The 23,301-nt window shown below is 35.8% G+C and overlaps 4 protein-coding genes across 4 annotated transcripts in view; 3 read left to right on the plus strand and 1 right to left on the minus strand.

The window, feature by feature from the left end:
- Positions 1-23,301, minus strand: part of LOC107070367 (protein Fe65 homolog) — a 71,486-nt gene that overhangs the window by 46,194 nt on the left and 1,991 nt on the right. Inside the window, exons 2-3 of the mRNA XM_089176057.1 lie at positions 10,253-10,311; positions 4,098-4,489 (exon numbers count right to left, since the gene is read on the minus strand). Of these exons, the coding sequence (XP_089032183.1) occupies positions 4,098-4,428 (331 nt within the window). The 5' untranslated portion in view covers positions 4,429-4,489; positions 10,253-10,311. The remainder of the gene's footprint in view (positions 1-4,097; positions 4,490-10,252; positions 10,312-23,301) is intronic.
- On the plus strand, positions 10,800-12,534 carry LOC107070369 (putative cytochrome P450 6a13). Its single transcript, XM_015328497.2, has one exon. It carries the CDS (start codon positions 10,912-10,914, stop codon positions 12,418-12,420), a length of 1,509 nt encoding a protein of 502 aa, XP_015183983.2. The 5' UTR covers positions 10,800-10,911; the 3' UTR covers positions 12,421-12,534.
- On the plus strand, positions 12,673-14,479 carry LOC149031373 (putative cytochrome P450 6a13). Its single transcript, XM_089176055.1, has one exon. The coding sequence runs from the start codon at positions 12,857-12,859 to the stop codon at positions 14,363-14,365; it is 1,509 nt and encodes a 502-aa protein (XP_089032181.1). The 5' UTR covers positions 12,673-12,856; the 3' UTR covers positions 14,366-14,479.
- LOC107070368 (cytochrome P450 6a2-like) lies at positions 14,631-16,476 on the plus strand. The gene has a single exon (XM_015328495.2). The coding sequence runs from the start codon at positions 14,768-14,770 to the stop codon at positions 16,274-16,276; it is 1,509 nt and encodes a 502-aa protein (XP_015183981.2). The 5' UTR covers positions 14,631-14,767; the 3' UTR covers positions 16,277-16,476.

Genomic DNA, 23,301 nt, shown 5'->3' on the forward strand with positions numbered 1-23,301 from the left:
TGGGTGGGGGGGGGTGAGAACGAGCAAGTACGAAAATGTACTTTGGTCTTATAAAAACTCATATAGGCTTCTGCTGACTAGCATAAAGTAGAGAGCCGTCGTAATTGCGTTCGGCGTCGGCGTTGGGCTTTTAATTAATGCGACATACTTTTTTTCATCACTGAAAAGTGCCACATCCTTAACGTCTCACATATTTCCTATTTCTCTCTCTCTCTCTCTCTCTCTCTCTCTCTCCGTCATTTTTTCTCTCTTACCTACTCTTTCTCTCCAACTGCTGGAATTGCAGTTTACCCTTACCCCGGGATCGTTAAATGCATACAATCCAAATAAAAGAAAAGAAAGAAAGAAAGAAAAAAAAAACAAATCCGCCGACTCTTCGGGTTGGCTCAATTTCTTTTTTTTATTTATTTTCTTTTTTCTTTTTTCTTTTTCAACATTACGACTTCCACCGCTGCTGCGTTTTCTTTTTATTTTCAATTTCAATCCCCCTTTTCCGACGTGTAAGCTTCTGTAGACGGCGTTACGTAATATCTGGCGCACAGAAATATATTTATGCGTTTGCTTGATCGAAACAAAACCAATCAAATCGACAGGACTTTTTGTTTCAAATCCTCACAATTTCCTTCTCAATCCTTTCTTAATTATTTTTCTGTATCTTTCATTTACGATTTCGAATTTTGTATCTTTTTCTAGGTTATCGTTCATACCGAGAGAGAGAGAGAGAGAGAGAGAGAGAGAGAGAGAGAGAGAGAGAACATTAATCCGCGTAACCTACATACGAAAAGCCCGAGCTTGCATGAGCTTGCCAATGAAAAGGACGAGGAAAAGCGTTACGGTTTTTGCTCTCTTTCTTTTGTTTTATATTTCTTTTATTAAACACTTTTTTTTTGTTTTTTAGTCGTCTCCAGGGAAACGATTCTATGGTCGCTATATGGTTTTTTTTTTTATTTCAAACTGTTTATAAAATGTTTTTCTCCCGGTAGAAAAACTCTCCTCTTGGCAAATTGCTGCCAAAGAATTTTGTTTAATAAAAAATCATCTATTGTAGTTTAGCTATTGCGTTAATGTCAAGGATCGACAATTTAGCGAAGACGAGTTAGAGAAATGAAGGGGAAGGAAGGCGTAAAATTGATGGACGAACAAGACAATCGAGCGTCCAGAATGGAACCGTCCATGGCTTCATTAGAGCAAATTGCCAATTAAAAGCTTTTCGAGTTACCATAGTAACCATTGGGATGTGACGTACGCGTCCAGGTATTACTACATATGTGTTAGTAATATAAGTATTGTCAATTTTTGATTGTAAAGCAAATTGAAAAATGTAAATTATGTTTTCTTTTGAAAATGTAACCTCTGGAAGAAACTTGGATGAGTATTTTTGGTCTGTTCATAAGACTCTCGTTTGATATTCACGTGACGTGAGTTTGGAAGTGGAAACCTTATAAGGCATTTCGATCTCCCAAAAGGACTTTTGCACTCGTTTCCAAAGCCCCGTGGCGAAGCTGGCACGAAACGAGTCTCTGCGTCGCCTACAACCTCGCAGATTCCCATTTTCTATCTCTCTTACTCTTTTCATCCTATGTATATGTATATATATATATATATATATATATGTAAGCGAGCGTTATCGCACGAGCACTGAAACGAGTTGCAATTTGCATGCTCGTCCTCGTTTTAAAGTCGACCGATGACTTCCTCTTGTCAATGTATATATATCAAAAGACAAAATAATGTTAACATACTGTTTCCCATTATTTTGTCAATTCCCTTCTGTGCATAGGTCTACTATTGTATTTGCAAAGCATTTTGCATCTATTATAAAGTCATTGACATTTTTCTTTTTATAAACTAAACATTATATATTCGAGAAAAAAGAAAAACATTATGAACCTTTCAAGTTTCTTTTCGTCATTAATCTCTCTCTCTCTCTCTCTCTCTCTCCGTTCTTCCTTTCAATTTAGGATACATTTCTAGCAGTTTAAACGAGTTGAAAAGTTTCAAGCTAAAGATCTCTCTCTCTCTCTCTCTCTTTCTTTGTTATTTTTCAAAGGTTGAAAACAAGAAAGACGTTTACCAGGATCTTTTTCGTATCTGGGCTAATTCCTTGTTTTCACGCCCGAGTTTCTTCTGAAATAAGATGTTCAACGAGTAAATGGAAACTTCTCTTTTTTTTTCTTTTCTTTTTGGCTTTGACTGATGGACGTATACAATTTCGTTAGTTTGCTAATAAATTTGTAAAAAAAAGAAAAAAAAAAGAAAATGAGTGTTGACAAAATCTGTATAGAATTCTCGTAGGCTCTACGAGAAGAAAAGGAAAAGAGATACGATGAATATCTGGCTGGGTAGAATGGGTGGTGGTGGTGGTGGTGGTGGTGTTGGTGATGGTTGGTCTGACGCAGCAAACAGAAAATAATAGCGGGTGGCATTGTGTTCCCGTTTCGTTGGTTCTGTCCGCAATGAGAACGCTCCTCTAGGATTCCCTTCGCCATTGTACGCTTTTTATCTCTCTCTCTCTCTCTCTCTCTCTCTCTCTCAGCATCCCTAAGTTTCTTTTTCATCCTCCCCAATGACACACGTACCACGTATTCCCATATTTTAGTCGATTGTAGAGGAGGACCTGCGACAGATTGGAACGTTTATGCCTGCTCGAGGGTGAAAGACAATGTGTCCTTCGTGATTTCTCTACTACTACTACTACTACTACTACTACTACTACTACTACTTCTATTCCATCATTTACTTCCTCTCTCTACAAATAAATAGAAAAAGAAAAAAAAACAAGGAGGATGCATTTAATTAATCCCCATAGACGTACAACACGTACGATAATTTTTAGGAAATCGTTATCGTCACGATAAAGAAAAATCTTTCTAATCAAATAATGATATTTGATGATTAAACTTGAAATTGCATTAGACTATGGATGATTTAGTTGAAATAGTTCCATTACAATATTTTATCTCTTCTGAACGATCAGATCTCAAAAGAGAAATGATATTCTAATTAAGGTCGCGAACTCGATCCGACCTCGTCCGATTTCTCTCGTCTTTCTGTCGTCTCGAATGAATCGAAACGAATAGAACGGTCCTTTACATAAATTACAAACGTTTTTTATTTGTTCCGTAAAAAGAAGAAAATAATATAAAGAGAAAGAGAGAGAGAGAGAGAGAGAGAGAGAGATTTAGAATAACAGGGTAGCCTAATTTCTTTTTCTTTGACTCGTATCGTTTACTTTGCCAAACAAAATTGAGATCATCAAGATTATTATATTTGACAAAATTATCTACCCTTCAAATAAATTACAGCAGAGAGTTACACGAAGGTATTTTTATTTTTGTTTGAAAAAAAGTCACTTTTTGAATATTCATCTGAGAAAATTACGTGGACTAGACAAAGAAAATAAAAGAAATGAAGTCGTGGTTATTTTCATAGTTATTTTCGTAGAACGGTAGAACGAACCATAACTCTGTACTAGACTTTAAACGATCGTAACCATCAATCGTCGATAATGGAAAAAAGAGTTAGAAATTCTCTACGATGCGTTCTCGAAAAGATGGAAGTCTCGGAGATGCCAGGCTTGCAGTTAGACTACCCATTGAGAAATGACTTACTATTAAATCGTACATACATACATACGAGATCTTTGTGTTCTCTTTCTTGAACACAGAAACGTGAATTTGTCAGTCGAATGCCATGACACTTTCAACGAACCCATTCAAAACCCAAGGACTGTTTTTCACGAAGCCATATCCAACCATTAATGATAAGAATATTATTACGAGCGCGTGTCGTCTCTTCCCCCTTATCTCTCGGCAAACACAACTTATTTTCTGAGCCCATGCCAACAAAGTCGTAAATATTATTCCAAACAAATTCGAGTTTATTGGCTATTCTCGACTACGATCCCTCACAATTTGTATTTAAAGAATTACGATTGGTGAGTTGAAAAGAGACTAAAAACACGCGATTCTAGTTGATCGTAGGGGAAATGGAAGTTGTTAGGGGTTGAGTTTGTAGCGAGATAACTTAAACAGTTAAACAAGTATTTTAAGGAAAAGAAATACTAGATAAAAAGATAAAAAGAGGGTGTGACTCACCGAGGAAGACATTCTCATCGATATCGTCGGCATGAAGATCGAGGTCGAGGTCTGCAACACCATTGATGGTGGTGGTGGTGGTGTTGGTGTTGGTGGTGGTGCCGCCGCGTGTCTGAAGATTTCTCTTGGCCAAATCCATGAGGCAATCGCGAAGATCCAACTGACCCGTCGCCAAAAGCTCGGCAAGAAGGGGTAGGTAAGGAGAGGTGCGGAGACGAGGGCTGGTTGCTCGTAGACAGCCAGGCAACCAAAGCCCTAACAGACCAATAGGAAGGGCCGGCAATGCTCCGGCACTGACGAAGCCACCGTTCAAGAGTTCACCGCACAACATAGGTGCCACGATGATCTCAACTCCACCCTCCTGACCTTGACACTACCCCTAACACCGACACCTTAAACACACACACACACACGCACATAGACATTTATTTAACATATATCCGTATTTTTAATTAGTGTACGCATTTCAAAAGGAAACAATGCTCGAGCAACAACTGAAATTCTATAAACGAGTTTCGAATTGGCCAACACTGAATCGCGTCGAAGACAAATATTAGCAATGCGTTTTCATTGGTCAATAACAACGATGCACCGTGTTTGCATTAGCTATCTCACGTAAATCGTACACGCGTTCAAATTCAATCATTGCAAGTCTCGCAAAGTTTTTTCTTTTTTTTTTTCGAACGATATAGAAAAGCGAGCTTAAAAAGTGGAAGAAAGAGAGTCATATCGTTCTTTGAAAGTCAATTGTGGAAGTTCATTTAATAACTTTTGGTCCACTCGGTATATAATACATATATGTATGTATTCCAGGGAACATGCGGGATCGTTTTCGGTAACCCTTTCTCTCACCCCTTTTGGTGTCTGGGTAAACATCGTCGTCGGGTCGTTACTAGCTCCAATCTCGGCTTTCCACGAAAATCCAACGAAACTCGATATCACCTAGCGGAAAATCGTGACGTTCACGTTCATGATTCTCTTGAAACAAATTCATAAACTATGTCTATGTGTGTATGCAGGTAACATGCATACAAATATTAAATAGATCCTACTGATGCAAAAAAAAACATAGAATTTCGCATGTGTAAGCGTGTGCTTGTTAAAAAGGTGAATTCGATTGGGCAAAAAAAGATTCAAGAAGAAAAGAAAAGAATAGGAAATAAAATTGGGTATCCTCCTCGTAAACCCTGTTTGAAACGCGTTAACCTTCGCTATCCTGCTCGATTAGTTATCCCACCCCCCGTTTTTCTTCTTTCGAAAGGAAGAGAACGTTTTGAAAGGAAAACGGGAATCGGATGGTTCAGGGGCTCTGATACGAGCTAAAACGAAAGACGTTTCCGCGAAACTTACCGGCAATTTCCATGCGAACGAGGAGCATCGTCCGTATTTCTCCTAGCTATACCATACCCTTCTTTCCTTCCTTCGGAAGAAAGTACGAGTATACCTAAATGGAATCGATCCGGGGTACATATACCTCCTACCAACGTTATATATGTTGATATCGCAGAATGTCGAGGAACGATAACACCATATCTCGCTTAGTTTTCTTCTATTATACACAGGGTGCTGCAACTAAAGCAAAAAACAAAAAAAGAAAATACTAAAAAGATCTTTTTTTCTTTTGAACACCTACACAATCGGTACGAATCCATATTAGAATTAAAGGATGAACTTTTGGAAAGTTGTTCTTTCCATTATTATGAAGTCATTCACAAATCACACACGCACAGAGAAAGAGAAGAAGGATTAAGGATCGTTAATAACTGAAATGATTGTGTAGGTTCGTTTGTACGTCGGTCGATGACCGACCGACCAGCCGGCAATTTACTTGGCACCATTTCTACATAAGCGCGTACATATGTGTATAGTTCTCGAAGCTCAGGCAAGCAGGTTTGTAAGCGAGTAAATCCCGCGGCAGCACTAACACTACCACCACCACCACCACCACCACCACCAGGGCAAACAGGGGGAACAGGGGCAGGTTGATTGATCGTACGTCAGGTTCCAGCCAACCTGGCGCCAGAATGCTGGCTACCAACCTGAGTTATAAGTGAGTATACACACTGGAAAGGTACTCAACTAGTCTCTCTGATAAGCTATTATACAATCCTTAGCTTTCACAAATGTTCTCTGAAAATTTACTTAGGTTTTAATGATATTGAGATACTTGCCTAGAATATGAACAACTTTTTTCATTACCTTTTACTTTTTTTCTGTACAAAATTTTAATCAATACAAATAAATAAATATCTATCTTCTTAGATTATTTTGTAGGATCGTTGAACATTGGACGTTATCAGAAAGTAATATCGAATATCGTTGTGGCTTCCGGTCCATGAAACATTCATGCAACTCGGCAAGCACGGTTTGCAACGCAAAAATGCGACCGATAAAAGTGCACCGACTGAGGGTGGACACTCCTCCTACCTGTCTGTCCCCCACCTTTCTATCCTCCACTCCTCTCAGACTCTCTGGAAATCTCGTTAATATTCTTCGAGTGAACTTTTTTTCTTTTCGAAAAACTACTTTGATCGAATTCAAATCAATTCTTCGATAGAACAAACACAATTTTGCATGGATTGAGTAGAATTGGCACGGTTATATCGAATTACTTTTAAATTTAATTCAATGAAATACAAATTGCATGTAAAAACATTTCCCTGACTGATGATTAATAAATCGTATCATGGGAATGAAAAAAAAAAAATAAAAAATAAAAAAAAATTCTCCAAATGGGGAATAAAATAATTTGAACAAGTGGATCTAATTATATTCTCTCCTCCTCTCGTTAATTTTTCTTTCATCAAATTCCCAATCTCTAAACGAATTAGAAAATACATTTTTATTTCCGCAAGTTTTCGCGATAAGCTGCCGCAACGAAGCGAGATAGTTAAGTATGTGTGTAGAAATGAGAATAAACGCAATAGAGAGAAAGAAAGAGAGAGAGAGAGAGAGAACTGACTCGAGACTTCATGAATGTATGTGTGTGTGTGTGTGCATGTGGTACGTAATTACTGAGACACGGCAGAGAAGTTTGCCCGATTAAAACCGACGACGGTTCAGTGAATTCTCTGGAACTCGTAGACTCGTGTCTGGAAATTCACGAGGTCGCGTATTAAAAAGTTTTCTCTCGATCTTTGTTCCTATCCCTTATCGTCATATATACCTACCCCATTCCGTGCCCTGCCACCCCTCTCTCACCCTACAACCTTACCCCTTTTTAAACCTCTTTTTCCTTTTCAATGCAAATCCGAGTACAAGTTTGTGTAGCTTAACATTCGCCCAAAAATCATTTATAGTTATTTACGTGATGACAATTTCCAAATTATTTATTTTCCATCATAATTGTAATTGATAAAAATTAATTTATTATTTTGTGTCTATTGCAAATAAGAGAGAGAGAGAGAGAGAGAGAGAGAGATTATGTTTGCAAGAAACGTTCTTTCATTCGAGTTCAATGAAAAATAAGATTCTTTTCAACGCAAATTATTCTCTCTTTCTCTCTCTCTCTCTCTCTCTCTCTCTCTCTCTTATCAACGTAGACTTACTTATGTTTTTTGTACATTTAATTTGTCCGTCGTATTTGACGTCGCCGACGGAAAGCTTCTTGTTTGTGTAATTACTAGAAACTCGACAGAGTCACAAAATTCTCTTTTACTTTTGCTTATGCTTTATAATATCTTTCTATTTAATTTCATTTATTTTTATTTCACTTAATCTCATTTCCTTTTTAAATGATCCAACATTTTTTAAATTAAACCCCCACGGAAATATTTTCGAAAGATTTGGATAATTATTTTCTTGAAATTAAATGTTATGTAAATAAGATTAATTATGAAATATCACTGGAATAATAAATGTAATATTAATATATTCGTGAGTAGAACTATGTAGCTGTCTCAGGAATCGAGAGTGGAATGATCGGCACGTAGTTGCAACGTTACAAGGGAGTTTCAGTATCCTCGGATATTCGTCTGAAGTATGTAAATGACTTTAGAGTGCTTGGTAAGATCTAAATTAATCCCAGCTCGCTTATGAAAACTCACCTTTCAAAAAGAGAAATCGAAATTGAAATCGAAATCAAAATCGAAATCAAAATCGAAAGAAAATTGATCAAACTACTCAGCACAGTTAGTAGAGGGTAAAAGAAGATTAAAAAAAACTTGACAAATTTGTCATGTAAACAAATTATTTATTATTCCATTATTTGATAAAAATTCAATAAGTAAAATCTATGAAAATGATATGATCAAGGATTAAAGATCTAACTAACGATATCGAATGAAATTATTCACAAGCAGACTATAAATAATGGAATAGATTTGCGTAGAACATCCTGTAATACCACGAGAACCAATGTTCTCAAGCTGTCGGAAGCGTCAGGTGGTTTCTAAACCACGATAGAATCGATAGAAACGAGGCTTAATGACAAACGTACGAACGAACGAACGAACGAACGAACGATCGATCGATATGCGTGTTCAACTGTCGAAAACGCGTCCATCTTTTGCTTTTGACGTATATTATCTAAATCCTTTTGGGAAATTCTCTTCGTATTTTACAAGCTGGATCTATAATCAATTACTTTTTTTTGTTTTTTTTTTTTTACTTGAACACGCGTACAAAACTTTGATCACTTGGAGTTTGAGAATCTACACCAAAATTAGTCTTAAAGGATTCGAAAAAGAAAGCTAATTGATTTATAAAAAAAAAAAAAAAAACGTAAGAACTTTTGGCCCCAGCTTGGAACTTGGAGAAAAGCCTTTAGTATTATATGTACTTGGATGGGATCGTTAAGAGTAAGAAGATATTCCTATCACGTTTTGAAAGTCTACACTGTCAAAGAGTTCCAAGTAGAAAACTCTGGAAGCAAGGAAGATGACACAGGAGTCCATTCCCAAGAGAAAATTTCTCCTCAATTCGTTTCTACTGGAGATTTCTCAAACTAAATCTTTTCACTCGTTTACTATGTCATCTAGTCTCTAGAAAGAAATATGACCGCGAACATGTCTTTGTTTCAGCACAACGAATGAATTTATTTTCTAATTAATTTTACACTGACAATGAGATAAATTTAATGTGTAAGTTGGCACAGAAAACAAAAAACAAAAAAGTCAAATGTAAATGTTTTATTTGTCAAATTATCTATTGTAATTATTGAAAAGATTAGATAACGAGAAACTAACTAGTTATCTAACTTTTCTAATCAGCAAGTCTATAAAATCAAACGTTTAGAAACTTGAAACTTAACAAGACGTTCTATATCTTACCGTTTTCAATGCTAACACTTGGATAATATCAAAATCGAAGCACGAGCATGATCGATTAAACTGCTATGTGCATGCACGATAAGAGAGAGAGAGAGAGAGAGAGAGATGATGAAGTCATGTATCCGGTCTAAACAGCCCATTTGCCCAACACAATAGAGCTGATGTCGCTGTGAGCTTGACTTAATTACCAAAGGCTTCTGCCTCTGGCAGCAAGCAAAGAGGGTGTTCTACATGAAATAGAAACGAAAGAGAGAGAGAGAGAGAGAGAGAGAGAGAGTGAGAGTGAGAGAGAATTATCAAAAGTACCAAAGGCCTAATCGTTTCTCAACAATAATTAATTATTAAATTCTATTCTCTATCCTTGGTCTCTCTGTTTTTATTCAATTAACAACTCAACAAGAAAAAAAAACATTCATGAGAACGATAAATTCATTGACGTAATTGATAATTATTTATCATTATTAGATGATCAGGGTCGTTGTCAGAGTCACGCTAGACATGCAATTTTTTTTAACGATACACTTACGAACCAATAATTATTTTCTATTTAGAAAAAAAAAAAAAGAAAACAAATTTAGAACGTTATATAATTTTGTATTATTATATGGAAACAAAAACCTTTTTTTCTTTATCAAATGAAGTAAACCTTGAAAATAATGTTTCTATCTTTCCTTTCTCTGATACTCTAATGTAGTAACCCATTTCTCTCTCGTTGTTTCTCTCTTTCTCTTTCTCTCTCAAACTCCTATAATAGATCATGAAGTGAAAAGTAAGAGGGAGTAAAACAGTTTTCCAATACTTCAGACAAAACGAGAATCTCTCTCTCTCTCTCTCTCTCTTTCTCTCTTTCTTTCTCTCAACATTATTTGCAAAAAGAAAACTCACCAAAGCTTTCATAAAGTTCAACAGCTCGCAAACACGACTGCATTAGATGACTGACGAATCTGTAAAATGGAGAGAGATTTCGAATAATTATCTAAATAATAAGATTATATATAATATATTTATATAAATAATAATAAATCACATTGATATTGCACAATCTTTGTTAAATCTCGCGTATTATTTTGATACGACATGAGCCTCCTTCTACTTTTACTTTCATTACATAACAGAATGATTAAGCCACTTTATTAATCTCCTCTTCTTCCTTCTGCTCCCCTTACTATTACTCGTTATTAAACGTTGTAAAGATGATAACAGAACTGATAAAATAAAAACTACGTATCATCGTAGAGTTGAAAATAATGAAAAAATGATCATGCACGTCTTTGTAGGATCATTCATTTAAGAAATATATGTATGATTTTAAAATGACGTAATTGCAAATGATAAAATTGTATTTGTAACGATAACCAACGAAAGAGATGATACCCCACTTATCACCCAGTTAACACGCATGTACTCATACTTTTGTCTATTCATCTCTCTGTCGACTTCAGTTAGTGTTAAACAGTAGCATGCAAAAGTGCAACGTGACAACATCTTCTTCTTCTTCTTCTTGCATTTGTTAAAAAAGAGTGTTGCTTATTAAATTCATAAACATGGATTTGTTGTTTATCGTTTTAATACTTTGTGGTCTAATAGCCTTGTATTTGTATTGGAGATGGTCTTTTAGTTATTGGGAACGACAAGGTATACCATCGGTACCATTTGTCCTGCCAATCGTTGGTCATCTCTTACCACTGTTATTATTGCAAAAGAATATTTCTAATTTGGTAAAGAATTGGTACAATCGGTTCAGCGAAGCTAGTATGGTTGGTTATTATGACGGTATGGTACCAGGATTATTGGTACGTGACCCAGATCTAGTTAAGACAGTCATGCAAACTAATTTCTCGAATTTCCATGAGAATGCACTGAAAATTGATCCAAAACACGATCCACTGTTGGCTAAAAATCCATTCTTTACGGAAGGTGAGGAATGGCTGACCGGTAGAAAGAGATTGACCTATGCATTTTCGAGTATGCGATTGAAGATATTAGCTGAAACGGTAAGAGGTGTTTGCAAAAAGTTCGACAATTATTTGAACAGAAAGATCGGTGAAGATCAGAGGATCGAATTCGAAACGAAAGATCTTTTTGGAAGATTTACCGGTGAGGTGGTAGCCAATGCTGCATTTGGTATCGAAGGATTTTGTTTCGAAGACAACTATAATTCGCAATCGTTTCACGAACTTGGAAAAAAGATATTTCGGGTGACACCGTTTCATGGTGCTGTGCAATCCGTCATGTTATTTTTACCATTCTTACACAATTTTTTTAATTTCCGATTTATACCGAAAGATATCGATCATTTCTTCAGAACTATCGTCAAACAGGTCATCGAAAAGAGAAGGGAAGAGACCGAGAAACGTAACGATTTCTTTCAATTAATGGCAGATCTTGAAAAAAGCGAGGGTCAAAAGTTCGATGTGGAATCATTGACAGCTCATGCACTCTCGTTCTTCGTCGATGGTTACGAGACCTCGTCGGCGACCTTAAGTTTTATTTGTTTTGAATTATCCATTCATTATGACGTACAAGAAAAAGCTAGGAAAGAAATTCATGATGTATTAGCAAAACACGGAGGCGAAATTACGTATGATTCGTTGAAAGAGATGACCTATTTGGATCAAGTGATCAACGAGTCTCAGAGATTGAACACTTTACTAGATATGATGGGTAAAGTATGTACCAATAATATTCAATTGAAAGGAAAAGATGGTCTTACTTGTCAAGTGGAGCCTGGTACTAAAATCATTATACCTATTCAATGTCTACAAAGAGATCCTAAATATTGGATTAATCCAGAAGGCTTTGATCCTGATCGTTGGAGCAACGAGAAAAAATCTGATGTTAACAAATATTGCTTTTTACCATTCGGTGAAGGCCCAAGAATTTGCGTTGGTCTTAGAATGGGATTGTTACAGACAAAAGCTGCATTAGTTACGCTTTTATCAAAATTTAGGGTAGAACGTAACCCAAAAACCGATTATCCTGTTAAAATTGGGCTTTGGGGAATATTGTCAACACCTGTTCAAGGGCTTTGGGTATATTTGAGACGTCTTTAATTGCAACATTAATATATCTTATTCATATCTTTCTCCTTCGAATTATTAAACATTCCGAAAATGATATATATAACCATAAATCATATAAATAAAATTTGTAAAATAAAAAATAAATCATCCCCCGTTTATTTATTTTCTCGCACTTATAAATCAAAGTGACCTTATATTGGGACGACTCCTAGAGATCACTTCAATTTGTGGCAATAAGATAAGATAATAAGGTAACAATAAGATAAATTTTATAAACGATACTTATCTTCTCTTATCATATATGCATGGACACAAGTTCACATATAGATACCCCTGTAGACATATCCTACTTGCTCTGATTAATATCGGCCAGTAGCGGACACGAAAGCGACGTAGAAAGATCTCTTGCTTTAGTAACAAACAAAAAGTGTCATTTTTAAATTAGGATTTGAATTGATATTGAAGTATGAGTTTTTTATTAACCGTGTTAATAATCTGCGCAGTAATAGCTTTGTATTTGTATTGGAGATGGTCTTTTAGTTATTGGGAACGAAAAGGTATACCATCGGTACCATTTGTCCTGCCAATCGTTGGTCATCTCTTACCACTGTTATTATTGCAAAAGAATATTTCTAATCTGGTAAAGAATTGGTACAATCGGTTCAGCGAAGCTAGTATGGTTGGTTATTATGACGGTATGGTACCAGGATTATTGATACGTGACCCAGATCTAGTTAAGACAGTTATTCAAACCAATTTCTCGAATTTCCATGAGAATGCAACGAAAATTGATCCAAAACAAGATCCACTGTTAGCTAAAAATCCATTCTTTACGAAAGGCGAGGAGTGGCTGATTAATAGAAAGAGATTGACTTATGCATTTTCGAGTATGCGATTGAAGATATTAGCTGAAACGGTACAAGGTGTTTGCAAAAAGTTTGACAATTATTTGAACAGAAAGATCGGTGAAGATCAGAGGATCGAATTCGAAACGAAAGATCTTTTTGGAAGATTTACCGGTGAGGTGGTAGCCAATGCTGCATTTGGTATCGAAGGATTTTGTTTCGAAGACAACTATAATTCGCAATCGTTTCACGAACTTGGAAAAAAGATATTTCGGGTGACACCGTTTCATGGTGCTGTGCAATCCGTCATGTTATTTTTACCATTCTTACACAATTTTTTTAATTTCCGATTTATACCGAAAGATATCGATCATTTCTTCAGAACTATCGTCAAACAGGTCATCGAAAAGAGAAGGGAAGAGACCGAGAAACGTAACGATTTCTTTCAATTAATGGCAGATCTTGAAAAAAGCGAGGGTCAAAAGTTCGATGTGGAATCATTGACAGCTCATGCACTCTCGTTCTTCGTCGATGGTTACGAGACCTCGTCGGCGACCTTAAGTTTTATTTGTTTTGAATTATCCATTCATTATGACGTACAAGAAAAAGCTAGGAAAGAAATTCATGATGTATTAGCAAAACACGGAGGCGAAATTACGTATGATTCGTTGAAAGAAATGACCTATTTGGATCAAGTGATCAGCGAGTCTCAGAGATTGAACACTTTAATAAATGTAATGAATAAAATATGTACCAATAATATTCAGTTAAAAGGAAAAGACGGTCTTACTTGTCAAGTGGAGCCTGGTACTAAAATCATTATACCCATTCAATGTCTACAAAAAGATCCTAAATATTGGATTAATCCGGAAGGCTTTGATCCTGATCGTTGGAGTAACGAGAAAAAATCTGATGTTAACAAATATTGCTTTTTACCATTCGGCGAAGGTCCAAGAATCTGCGTTGGTCTTAGAATGGGATTGTTACAGACAAAAGCTGCATTAGTTATGCTCTTATCAAAATATAAGGTAGAACGTAACCCAAGAACCGATTATCCTGTTAAAATTGGGCTTTGGGGAATATTGCCAACACCCGTTCAAGGGCTTTGGGTATATTTGAGACGTCTTTAATTGCAACATTAATATATCTTATTCATATCTTTCTCTTTCGAATTATTAAACGTTCCGAAAATGATATATATAACCATAAATCATATAAATAAAATTTGTAAAATAAAAAATAAATCATTCCCCGTTTATTTATTTTCTCCCACTTATAAATTAAAGTGACTTTATATTGGGACGACTTCTAGAGGTCACTCCTATTTGTGGCAATAAGCATTAAACGGGACTTATCTTCTCTTATCATATATGCATGGACAAGTTCACATATAGCGACCCCTGTAGACATATCCTAACTGCTCTGATTAATATCGGCCAGTAGCGGACACGAATGCGACGTAGAAAGATCTGTAGCTGTAGTTACAAAGAAAAAAGTTTCATTTTTAAGTTAAAATTTGAATCGATAGAAGTATGAGTTTTTTATTGATCGTGTTAATAATCTGCGCAATAATAGCTTTGTATTTTTATTGGCGGCAGATTTATAGTTATTGGGAACGACGAGGTATACCGTCGGCGCCGTATGCTTTGCCGATCGTCGGTCATCTATTACCACTGATATTATTACGAAAGAATGTTTCTCAACTTATACGAGGTTGGTATAATCGGTACAGCGAAAGGAGTATGGTTGGCTTTTACGATGATATGGTGCCAGGATTATTGATACGCGACCCAGATCTAATCAAATCCATTTTGCAAACTAATTTCTCGAGTTTCCATGAGAACGGTGTGAAAGTTGCAAAGGATGTCGATCCGTTGATTGCCAAAAATCCATTTTTTTTGCAAGGCGAAGAATGGATGACCGCTAGGAAAAGATTGACTTACGCTTTCACGGGTATGCGATTGAGAATTTTATCGGAAACTGTACGAAGTGTTTGCAAAAAGTTTCATAATTATTTGAACAGAAAGATCGGTGAAGATGAAAGAATCGAATTCGAAACGAAAGATCTTTTTGGAAGATTTACCGGTGAGGTGGTAGCAAATGCGGGATTTGGTATTGAAGGATTTTGTTTCGATGATAATTACAATCCAAGATCGTTTCACGAGATCGGCAAGAAGACTTTTAAAATGACCAAGTTGCACGGTGCCATGCAATCCGTTTTGATCTTTTTTCCGTTTCTAAATAAATTTGTTAAAATGCCTTTTATACCAAATGAAATCGATGAGTTCTTCAGAACAATCGTCAAACAAATTATCCAGAAGAGAAGGGAAGAAACCGAGAAGCGTAATGATTTCTTTCAATTAATGATCGATCTTGAAAGAAGCGAAGGACAAAAGTTCGACGAGGATTCATTGGCTTCGGAAAGTCTCTCATTTTTCGTTGATGGTTATGAAAGTTCAGCAGGTACCATAAGTTTTGTTTGTTTCGAACTATCCATTCATTACGATATTCAAGAAAAGGTAAGAAATGAGATCAATGATGTATTAGCTAAGCATGGAGGTGAAATTACGTATGATTCGTTGAAAGAGATGACTTATTTGGATCAAGTGATCAGCGAATCTCAAAGATTGAACTCCTTGTTCGATATAACCATTAAAATGTGTACCGATGCTATTGAATTGAAAGGTTACGATGGTCTAACTTGTCAAGTGGAACCTGGTACAAAACTCATTATACCTAGTCGTTATTTGCAAAGAGATCCTAAATATTGGACTAATCCTGAAGCCTTTGATCCTGATCGATGGAGCGATCAAAGGAAAGCTGATATTAATAAATATTGTTTCTTGGCATTCGGAGAAGGTCCAAGAATTTGCGTTGGTCTTAGAATGGCATTGTTACAGACAAAAGCTGCTTTGGCAGCGCTCATATCAAAATATAGAATAGAACGAAGCCCAAGGACCAGTTATCCTGTCAAATTAGGCCTTTTGGGTGTAATATCAACACCCATTGATGGCTTGTGGGTTTATCTGAAACGCCTTTAAATTTGTATGAAATACTTTACTGGAATATTTTAAAGTTATTTTTAAACTTCCATTAGATATAATACATAATTGTTATCATATTATTAATGTAGTAGTATGTAGTATTTGTAATGATGATTTTGCAATAATATATCAACGAGTGTGTTTACTTTGTGAAATGTATTTGCTTGATAAGTCGATAAATATATATATATATAATATATATCTTTTTTAATTACTTTATCATATATTCTATATATTTTACAATTTTTGATCTACTGTAATGATAAACACTGTAGAATGATAATTTAGACAACTATAATGTTTAGTAATAATTCAAAGCAAACTAGCGTGCTATCGCTGGCCAACAGTTTCCGAGAACAATGAGGGCTTTTCATTGAACGACAAAATTATCAAGATTTTCACGATACAAAACGCAATTGTAATCGAATTTCGTTTGTATAAGCAAAATATACTCGGTGATCCGTAAACTCAAATCAGATTAATTTTATCCAGTGTTCTACATCTCTATCTATTTGAAATTTATTAATAAATAAATATCTTGATAATATATAGAACAGTAAACAGAACAAAGATAAAACTAAGGAAGAGACGATTTAATGCTAACGTAAGTAAAAAAATAAAAAAAAATAAAAACGTATTCTAACGGATTGCTTGAGTGGTTTCTCGTGTTCAACGTGTCACGTGCACACACAGTCACGTGCAGATATTACATACACACGTACGTAACTCTTCTATTTTACAAGACTTCCATTTGCAATATACGCACAAGTATAGTTCAAGTAAGCGTGAGCAAACACGAGAAGTATCCTCGAAGCTGATCTTCTTTCTAAAGGATTATCGAAAGACTAGAATAAAAGATGTGTGCAAGACAATTTTTTTCTATGACAAAACAAAAGAAAGAGGGAGTGTTCTAAATTCTAAATAAAAATGTTCACAAATATAATATTGCGGATGAAATGAAATGAAATAAAATCGAAATAAGACGACGAAAATATGTTTCGCTTATCGATAAGTCGACTTTCATTTCTAGGTTTGGCGATCTTGTTGGACTTTGGAGAAATCGTATTGTCTGAATAGAATAAAAGAAAGGATAGTAAAGAGAGAGAAGAGAGAGAGAGAGAGAGAGAAGGAAGGTGAGAAAAAGGGAGTTTGGAGTCGTAGTGCATCTTTCACTGATTTCCCGAGGGATGTCGATACTTCAAAGACTCGAAGAGTAAAAGAGAGAGATAGTTGCAACGCGTGTCTTCGAAAGGCATGATATATTTTATCGGGTTTCGAGAAGCTAGCATAATTCCAACCCCACGTTCTATCGGGGTTGTTATTCGAACCTCCTGCGTTGAACGAAACAGTTGGGGAGGATCTCGACGAGGGATCAACAGGTACAGGACTATCCAGTCCCGTTCAACAACCTCCATAAATATTCTCATTCTCTCTCCCTCTCTCTCTCTCTCTCTCTCTCTCTCTCTCTCTCTCTTCCTATATCTACATACGTATAGAGTTTTTAGACAAATTATTCCAATAAATAAATACTTGCAAATGAATAATAATTTATGTGCACCGAATAAAGTAATAATTGCGAAAGTAATTCCTCAACCCCTATCCCCTCTCTCTCTCTCTCTCTCTCTCTCTCTCTCTCTCTATCTCTCTCTTGTAAAAATCATCAGTAATTGTAATATTAATTAATTTGAAATAATAGAAAAAAGGAAATAAATTTTGTCTAATCTTTCATCGATCATAATAAACACACGGATCCACTATATTTCTGCAAATGAATTTATCTGTAATCCGACGACCTTTATTACCCCTTTCTCTCTCTCTCTTTCTCTCTTTCTCCCAGTCAGTTTACTCTGTTACTCTGTAAAGTTTTGTTCGTTAAATGAATCCCTAAATCACTCAGACACGATTTATTATCGTTATTACGCGTCGTCGCTGAACGGCAGAAAAAGTGGGAGGAAGTGAGGAGGAAATGGGGTTGGGCTTGAAAATATAAAAGAGAGTAGGGAAGAGAGAGAAGAAAAATGAGATTTGCGTCAGTGTTTACAGTGTTTTCCCCGTGGGTATCATCCGTTGGTAGCACTGAATGCCACTATCTGCTTCGCCCTCTTCACCCTTTGGCACCCACACCCTCGCGTCCCTTGTTTCCAATTTTTTCTCTCTCTCTCCATTTATCGCAACTCTCGTACTCTCGTTCGTGTCCATTTGCCTCTTTCATTCCTGTTCGATTCTCACCTAAACTGACGTCATAAATTGCACCCAGTATATAAATAAAATGTCATAACTTTGTCATCAACTAACATGCACATATGCATGCACATATTCATACGCATATATAGAAATTGTTTTTTGACGATACAAATAATAAATATATGAAATTAATCATTTATATATTGCAATTAAATTTGCAAGAGTATAACAAACGAATCTGTTGGTGAATCTAATGTTAAAGTTCTGTAATCAAATAGAATTACAATCGTGACGTTAACTTCTCTTTCTCTTTCTCTTTCTCTTTCTCTTTGAACAAATTTACGTATAATAACAGAGATAGTAGGATAGCTTGAGGCACGAGTCATGAGCGTAAAATACATTCAGATTGTATGTTAGAAAATACAGTAAAAGATATATACACATAGTAGGTAGACATGTATAGAAAAATACAGTAATGTAATAGGTATTGGAATATTCAAAGTTGGATTGATGTTATGTCAATATAAATAATAGACCATTCTATTGTTCGTTAAAAGAAACAATACGTAGGATGAATAAATCAAAGACACTGAAAATAACTATCCCTGTGTACTCTCTTCGAACACCAGTACGATCGATACTTGGCTCAGGCGCAGAAAAGACCGAGAAATACGTGATCAAGAGTAGCGATAAAAAAAAAAAAAAAGAAAAAGAAATGTTTTTTTAAATAAAAATAATAAAAACAATCCTCTCTCTTTCTTTATATTTTTAATATCTAGCTGTAATAATAAACGAATATATCGATTAGCATAGAAAAGAAGACTATAGAGTAACTCACTTGCATGTCTTATACTTATATATTTGTGTGTATGATGCATACATAAGTAAGTGTAACATATATGTGACACAACACAGAAAGCATACGGATTTGGCAAAGATAGTGTGAGTAAAAGAGAGAAAGGAAAAGAAGATATAGACGAGGAGAAGTCTCTGGTATCTTTACGACCTCCAGGGAACGTAAAGTGGTTTTATCCTTGTGTAGCTTCTGGTCTCCCTCCTTCTACTAAAGGGCATCTACCAATAGAGGAAAAGCTTGCTAGGAAGGAAAGAGAGAGACACGCGAATAGCTACAACCAACACGTGTATTCCTACGACCCCAGTTAATCCTCCTACCCTTTCACCCTCTCACCCTATCCCTTCTACTCTTGGAGATGCTACAATCAAGATAGGCAAGTGACAAGGCACTGTCCTTGGACAAGGACAGACCGTTCTATACAATACAAGCCACAATATGGTACAAGGCATCCCTGTTGGGGTTCAGAGGATACTTAAATTAGAATGGGAAAGAGCAAGAGAGAGAACAACAAGAGAATATTTAGAATAACTTTTAATGATTTACCCTCCTGACTTTACTTTACATTCTACCGACAGAATATTTTTACGACAATATGGTATAAAGTATATAATTATACAATGGAAGACATAGAAAAATTCAAATGTGTTATTTTGTTCTATCACTTTTGATGGAAGATAAATCATAAATTGGCGTTAAAATCGATACAACACGGTTCGTTGCTTTGATATAAATTAATAACAAGTTTAATTATCAACAAATCTCGCTATGGGAGAGAGATTAATATTTCAATGAAACCACGGGGACAGAAATTTGCCGTGCTAATACGCTTAAATAATTGAAAGGACACTTAGCGTAGTACGTCAATTCATTCGTAGAGAAAGATACCAATAATATCGACTGCCAGGGGAATACTAATCGATTTTCTCATTTGAGAGGTAACTAAGCACCCACCACATATATACTATATTATAATAAAATTAGAAGAGATCGAGCACGTTCACTTGGAAAGAATTTATTCATCGGCATTTTATCAAGGCAATATAACTACACGTAATCTCCACGCCTCCTAGTTGATTCAACAACGACTGTAATAAAGAACACGTCATTGTTCTCAGATTTTTATGCATGTTACACGCATACATTTATATATGCACATATTCTAATAAAAAATAATTATTGCATTTAGAGTTCAGAAAAGTGAAAGGATAATCCTGTAAAGAAAGACTTATCATCAGAAATGTTCTATTATCCTTTAAGCTAACAATTCATTTGAGAATTCAATGCAATAATAGCTTTCGTGAATGATGCACTTGTACTATTTCACCCTATCTATTTATCTATTTTTAAAACGTAAATATTGAAAGGACCATTGAAACGTTTTGTAAAGATCAATTTTCTCGAAGGGCTCGAAAACACGCTGATGCTGCGTTGAAGTACCGAACAATCCTAAAATGATTTCACCTCAAAATACATTTGAAATAGCTGAAGTGATTTTCACTACACGATCATGTATCGAAAATCTATCGATCCTTTCATCTATTTTAGATGTTTAATGTTTATACGTACAAAATAGAAATAATTTACTGATTATTATTAACGTTGAAAGTGACTTAACATGGAAACAAAAATCTGTGAATAATAGTTTGTTCGAGCGTAGAGCTCGTTAAGGCTTAGCCCTCGTACACCCACTAATGCATTTACGTATATATCATATATAATATCATATATGTGTATGTACAAGTATCAAGCTACCTGTTACGGTGAACGAAAGTTTCGTAATTGCGACGAGCGTAATTGCGAGGGTCGATTGATAATTCTCACGTGGGAAATTTAACGTGTACCTGCAGTACTTTGCTCCGTTTGCGTTCGAGTACACCTACATATATCTATGTATGGAAGAAAATGAAGGGAAACAACCAACAACTAAAAAAAAATAAAAGATGAAGAAGAAGAAGAAGAAGAAGAAGAAAGGAGAAGAGAAAATACTCATAAAAAAAAAAAAAAACACGAAGTACAACGGGCAAATCAAATAAGTGAGAATTAATTATCTCGGAAATATTTGAGCTAGAATGCTAAGGGAAGAAGAAATGGGAGAGAAAATACGAAGAATAAAAATATTAAAATCTATTTCATTTAAAATAACCATATATATATTGTAGGAGGAGAATGAGGGAGGGAGGGAGAGAACGAGAATGCTTTTGACAAGCGTCAACTATGAAAATATGGTAGATAGTAGACTAGTAGACGACGAGTTGATGAGTATGAGTGTGAAACCACTACTATCCGCATGGTTTTCTCTTAATTAGAACACGTCAAGCTGACTCACAATAGGTGCCTCTCATCTTCGTGACCTGCATACGCGAGATAGAGGATCACAAAACCGCTGTCACTGTGTTGTACTTTTCTCGAACCTGAACCTCTACACTTCTCTACATCTCTCTCTCTCTCTTCTCTCTCTCTCTCTCTCTTATTCGCAATATATTATTTTATCATATGTTACCAGTAGTAATTGATTACTTTAATATAGCAATAAAAAAAAATACATAACACATACAGTCGAAAGTTGTAATAAAATTTGAGAGAGAAGGGTGAACTTACTACTTTTGCACGTTTGATCGGCACGTAAAAAATTACAAGGGGAATTTATCGATCTACCTTTTTTCCCTCTTACCTCGTACTTGAAAGACTTAATTGGATCATGGAAAATCCGTTTATCGTAGGAACAAACCTCGAAGAGTAAGGAAAAAGAAAAAGGAGAGAGAGAGAGAGAGAAAAAAAGAAAAAAAAAAGAAAAAGAAGGAATTCTATCCATCGTCAAACTTATAAACGATCGACCATCATCGTCGTCCCCGATTTCATTTCACGAGCCGTCGCACAGACAGTCGAGAAGGGCAAGCTGCTGCCAGAGTGCCATCACAGCACAGTCTTCTTTTTTTTTCTTTTTCTTTTCCTTCCTTCCTTCCTTCCTTCCTTCTTATTTTACTTCTACACTTCTACAAACACACCCTCATAATTGTCATAACTTTCTGTCGCATTTATTCACCCTACCGTATCATTCGTCCTTTCCTTTCCTTTCCTTTCCTTTCCTTTCCTTTCTATCTCTCTTTCTCTGTAGACAAATTATCACCATGCATACATACCTACACATATTCAAATTAGTTACATTTTCCTTGTAACATACATGCATAAAAAAGAGGGTAAGTGTAGAATAATAATGCATCAAATATCAAAAGTAATTTAAATGGGGTCTCAAAGTTTACCATAAATGATTTGAAAAAAAATCAATACTTTGACTTAATACAAATGTTTCTGCATTACATGGAAATATAGATTATGCATGCATGCATGCATGCATACAAGGTTAAGGTCAACCTCGAACAAACCTCAAGGATATTCTTCTAAAAATGGAATGAGAGAAAGAGGGAGAGGAGAATGTAAGAGTTCAGCTGATATATGTAGGTATGAGAAACAATGCGTGGGTGTTATCTCGATTTGGAAAGATGCTGCAAGAAAGAGAAAGAGATGGAGAATCGAGAAAAATAAAAAAGGAGAGAGAGAGAGAGAGAGAGAGAGAGAGTAGTAGTAGAAGAAGAGTATTGACGTTGTGCCGCTTTTAAATATTGCACCCAAGTCACGTTCCAGGAGCGTATCCTCTCCCCCTAACTCCCACCCCCTTTGCACGTAGTCGAGGCTCGGCACCCTGCTTGGAGCACCCGAACGTCGCATAACTACCGCAAGGTTTCCACGGAGACAAAGGGAAAGCTTCGAGAGAAAGAGATGGAAGATTGCCGACAAAAAGAGTGAGAGAGAGAGAGAGAGAGAGAGAGAGTGTGTACCCTACAACTTCGAGTAAAATAACTGAGAGAGAAAGAGATGGATACATTGTCTCTCTCTCTCTCTCTCTATATATATATATATATATATATATATATATATGCACTCTCTTTCCCCCTGACGAAATAAAAGGCAAGAGGATAAAAAA

This window comes from Polistes dominula, unplaced genomic scaffold, assembly GCF_049000335.1.
Source record: "Polistes dominula isolate Pdom_NZ unplaced genomic scaffold, Pdom_raw_medaka contig_21, whole genome shotgun sequence".
In the NCBI taxonomy this organism is placed as follows: Eukaryota; Metazoa; Arthropoda; class Insecta; order Hymenoptera; family Vespidae; genus Polistes; species Polistes dominula.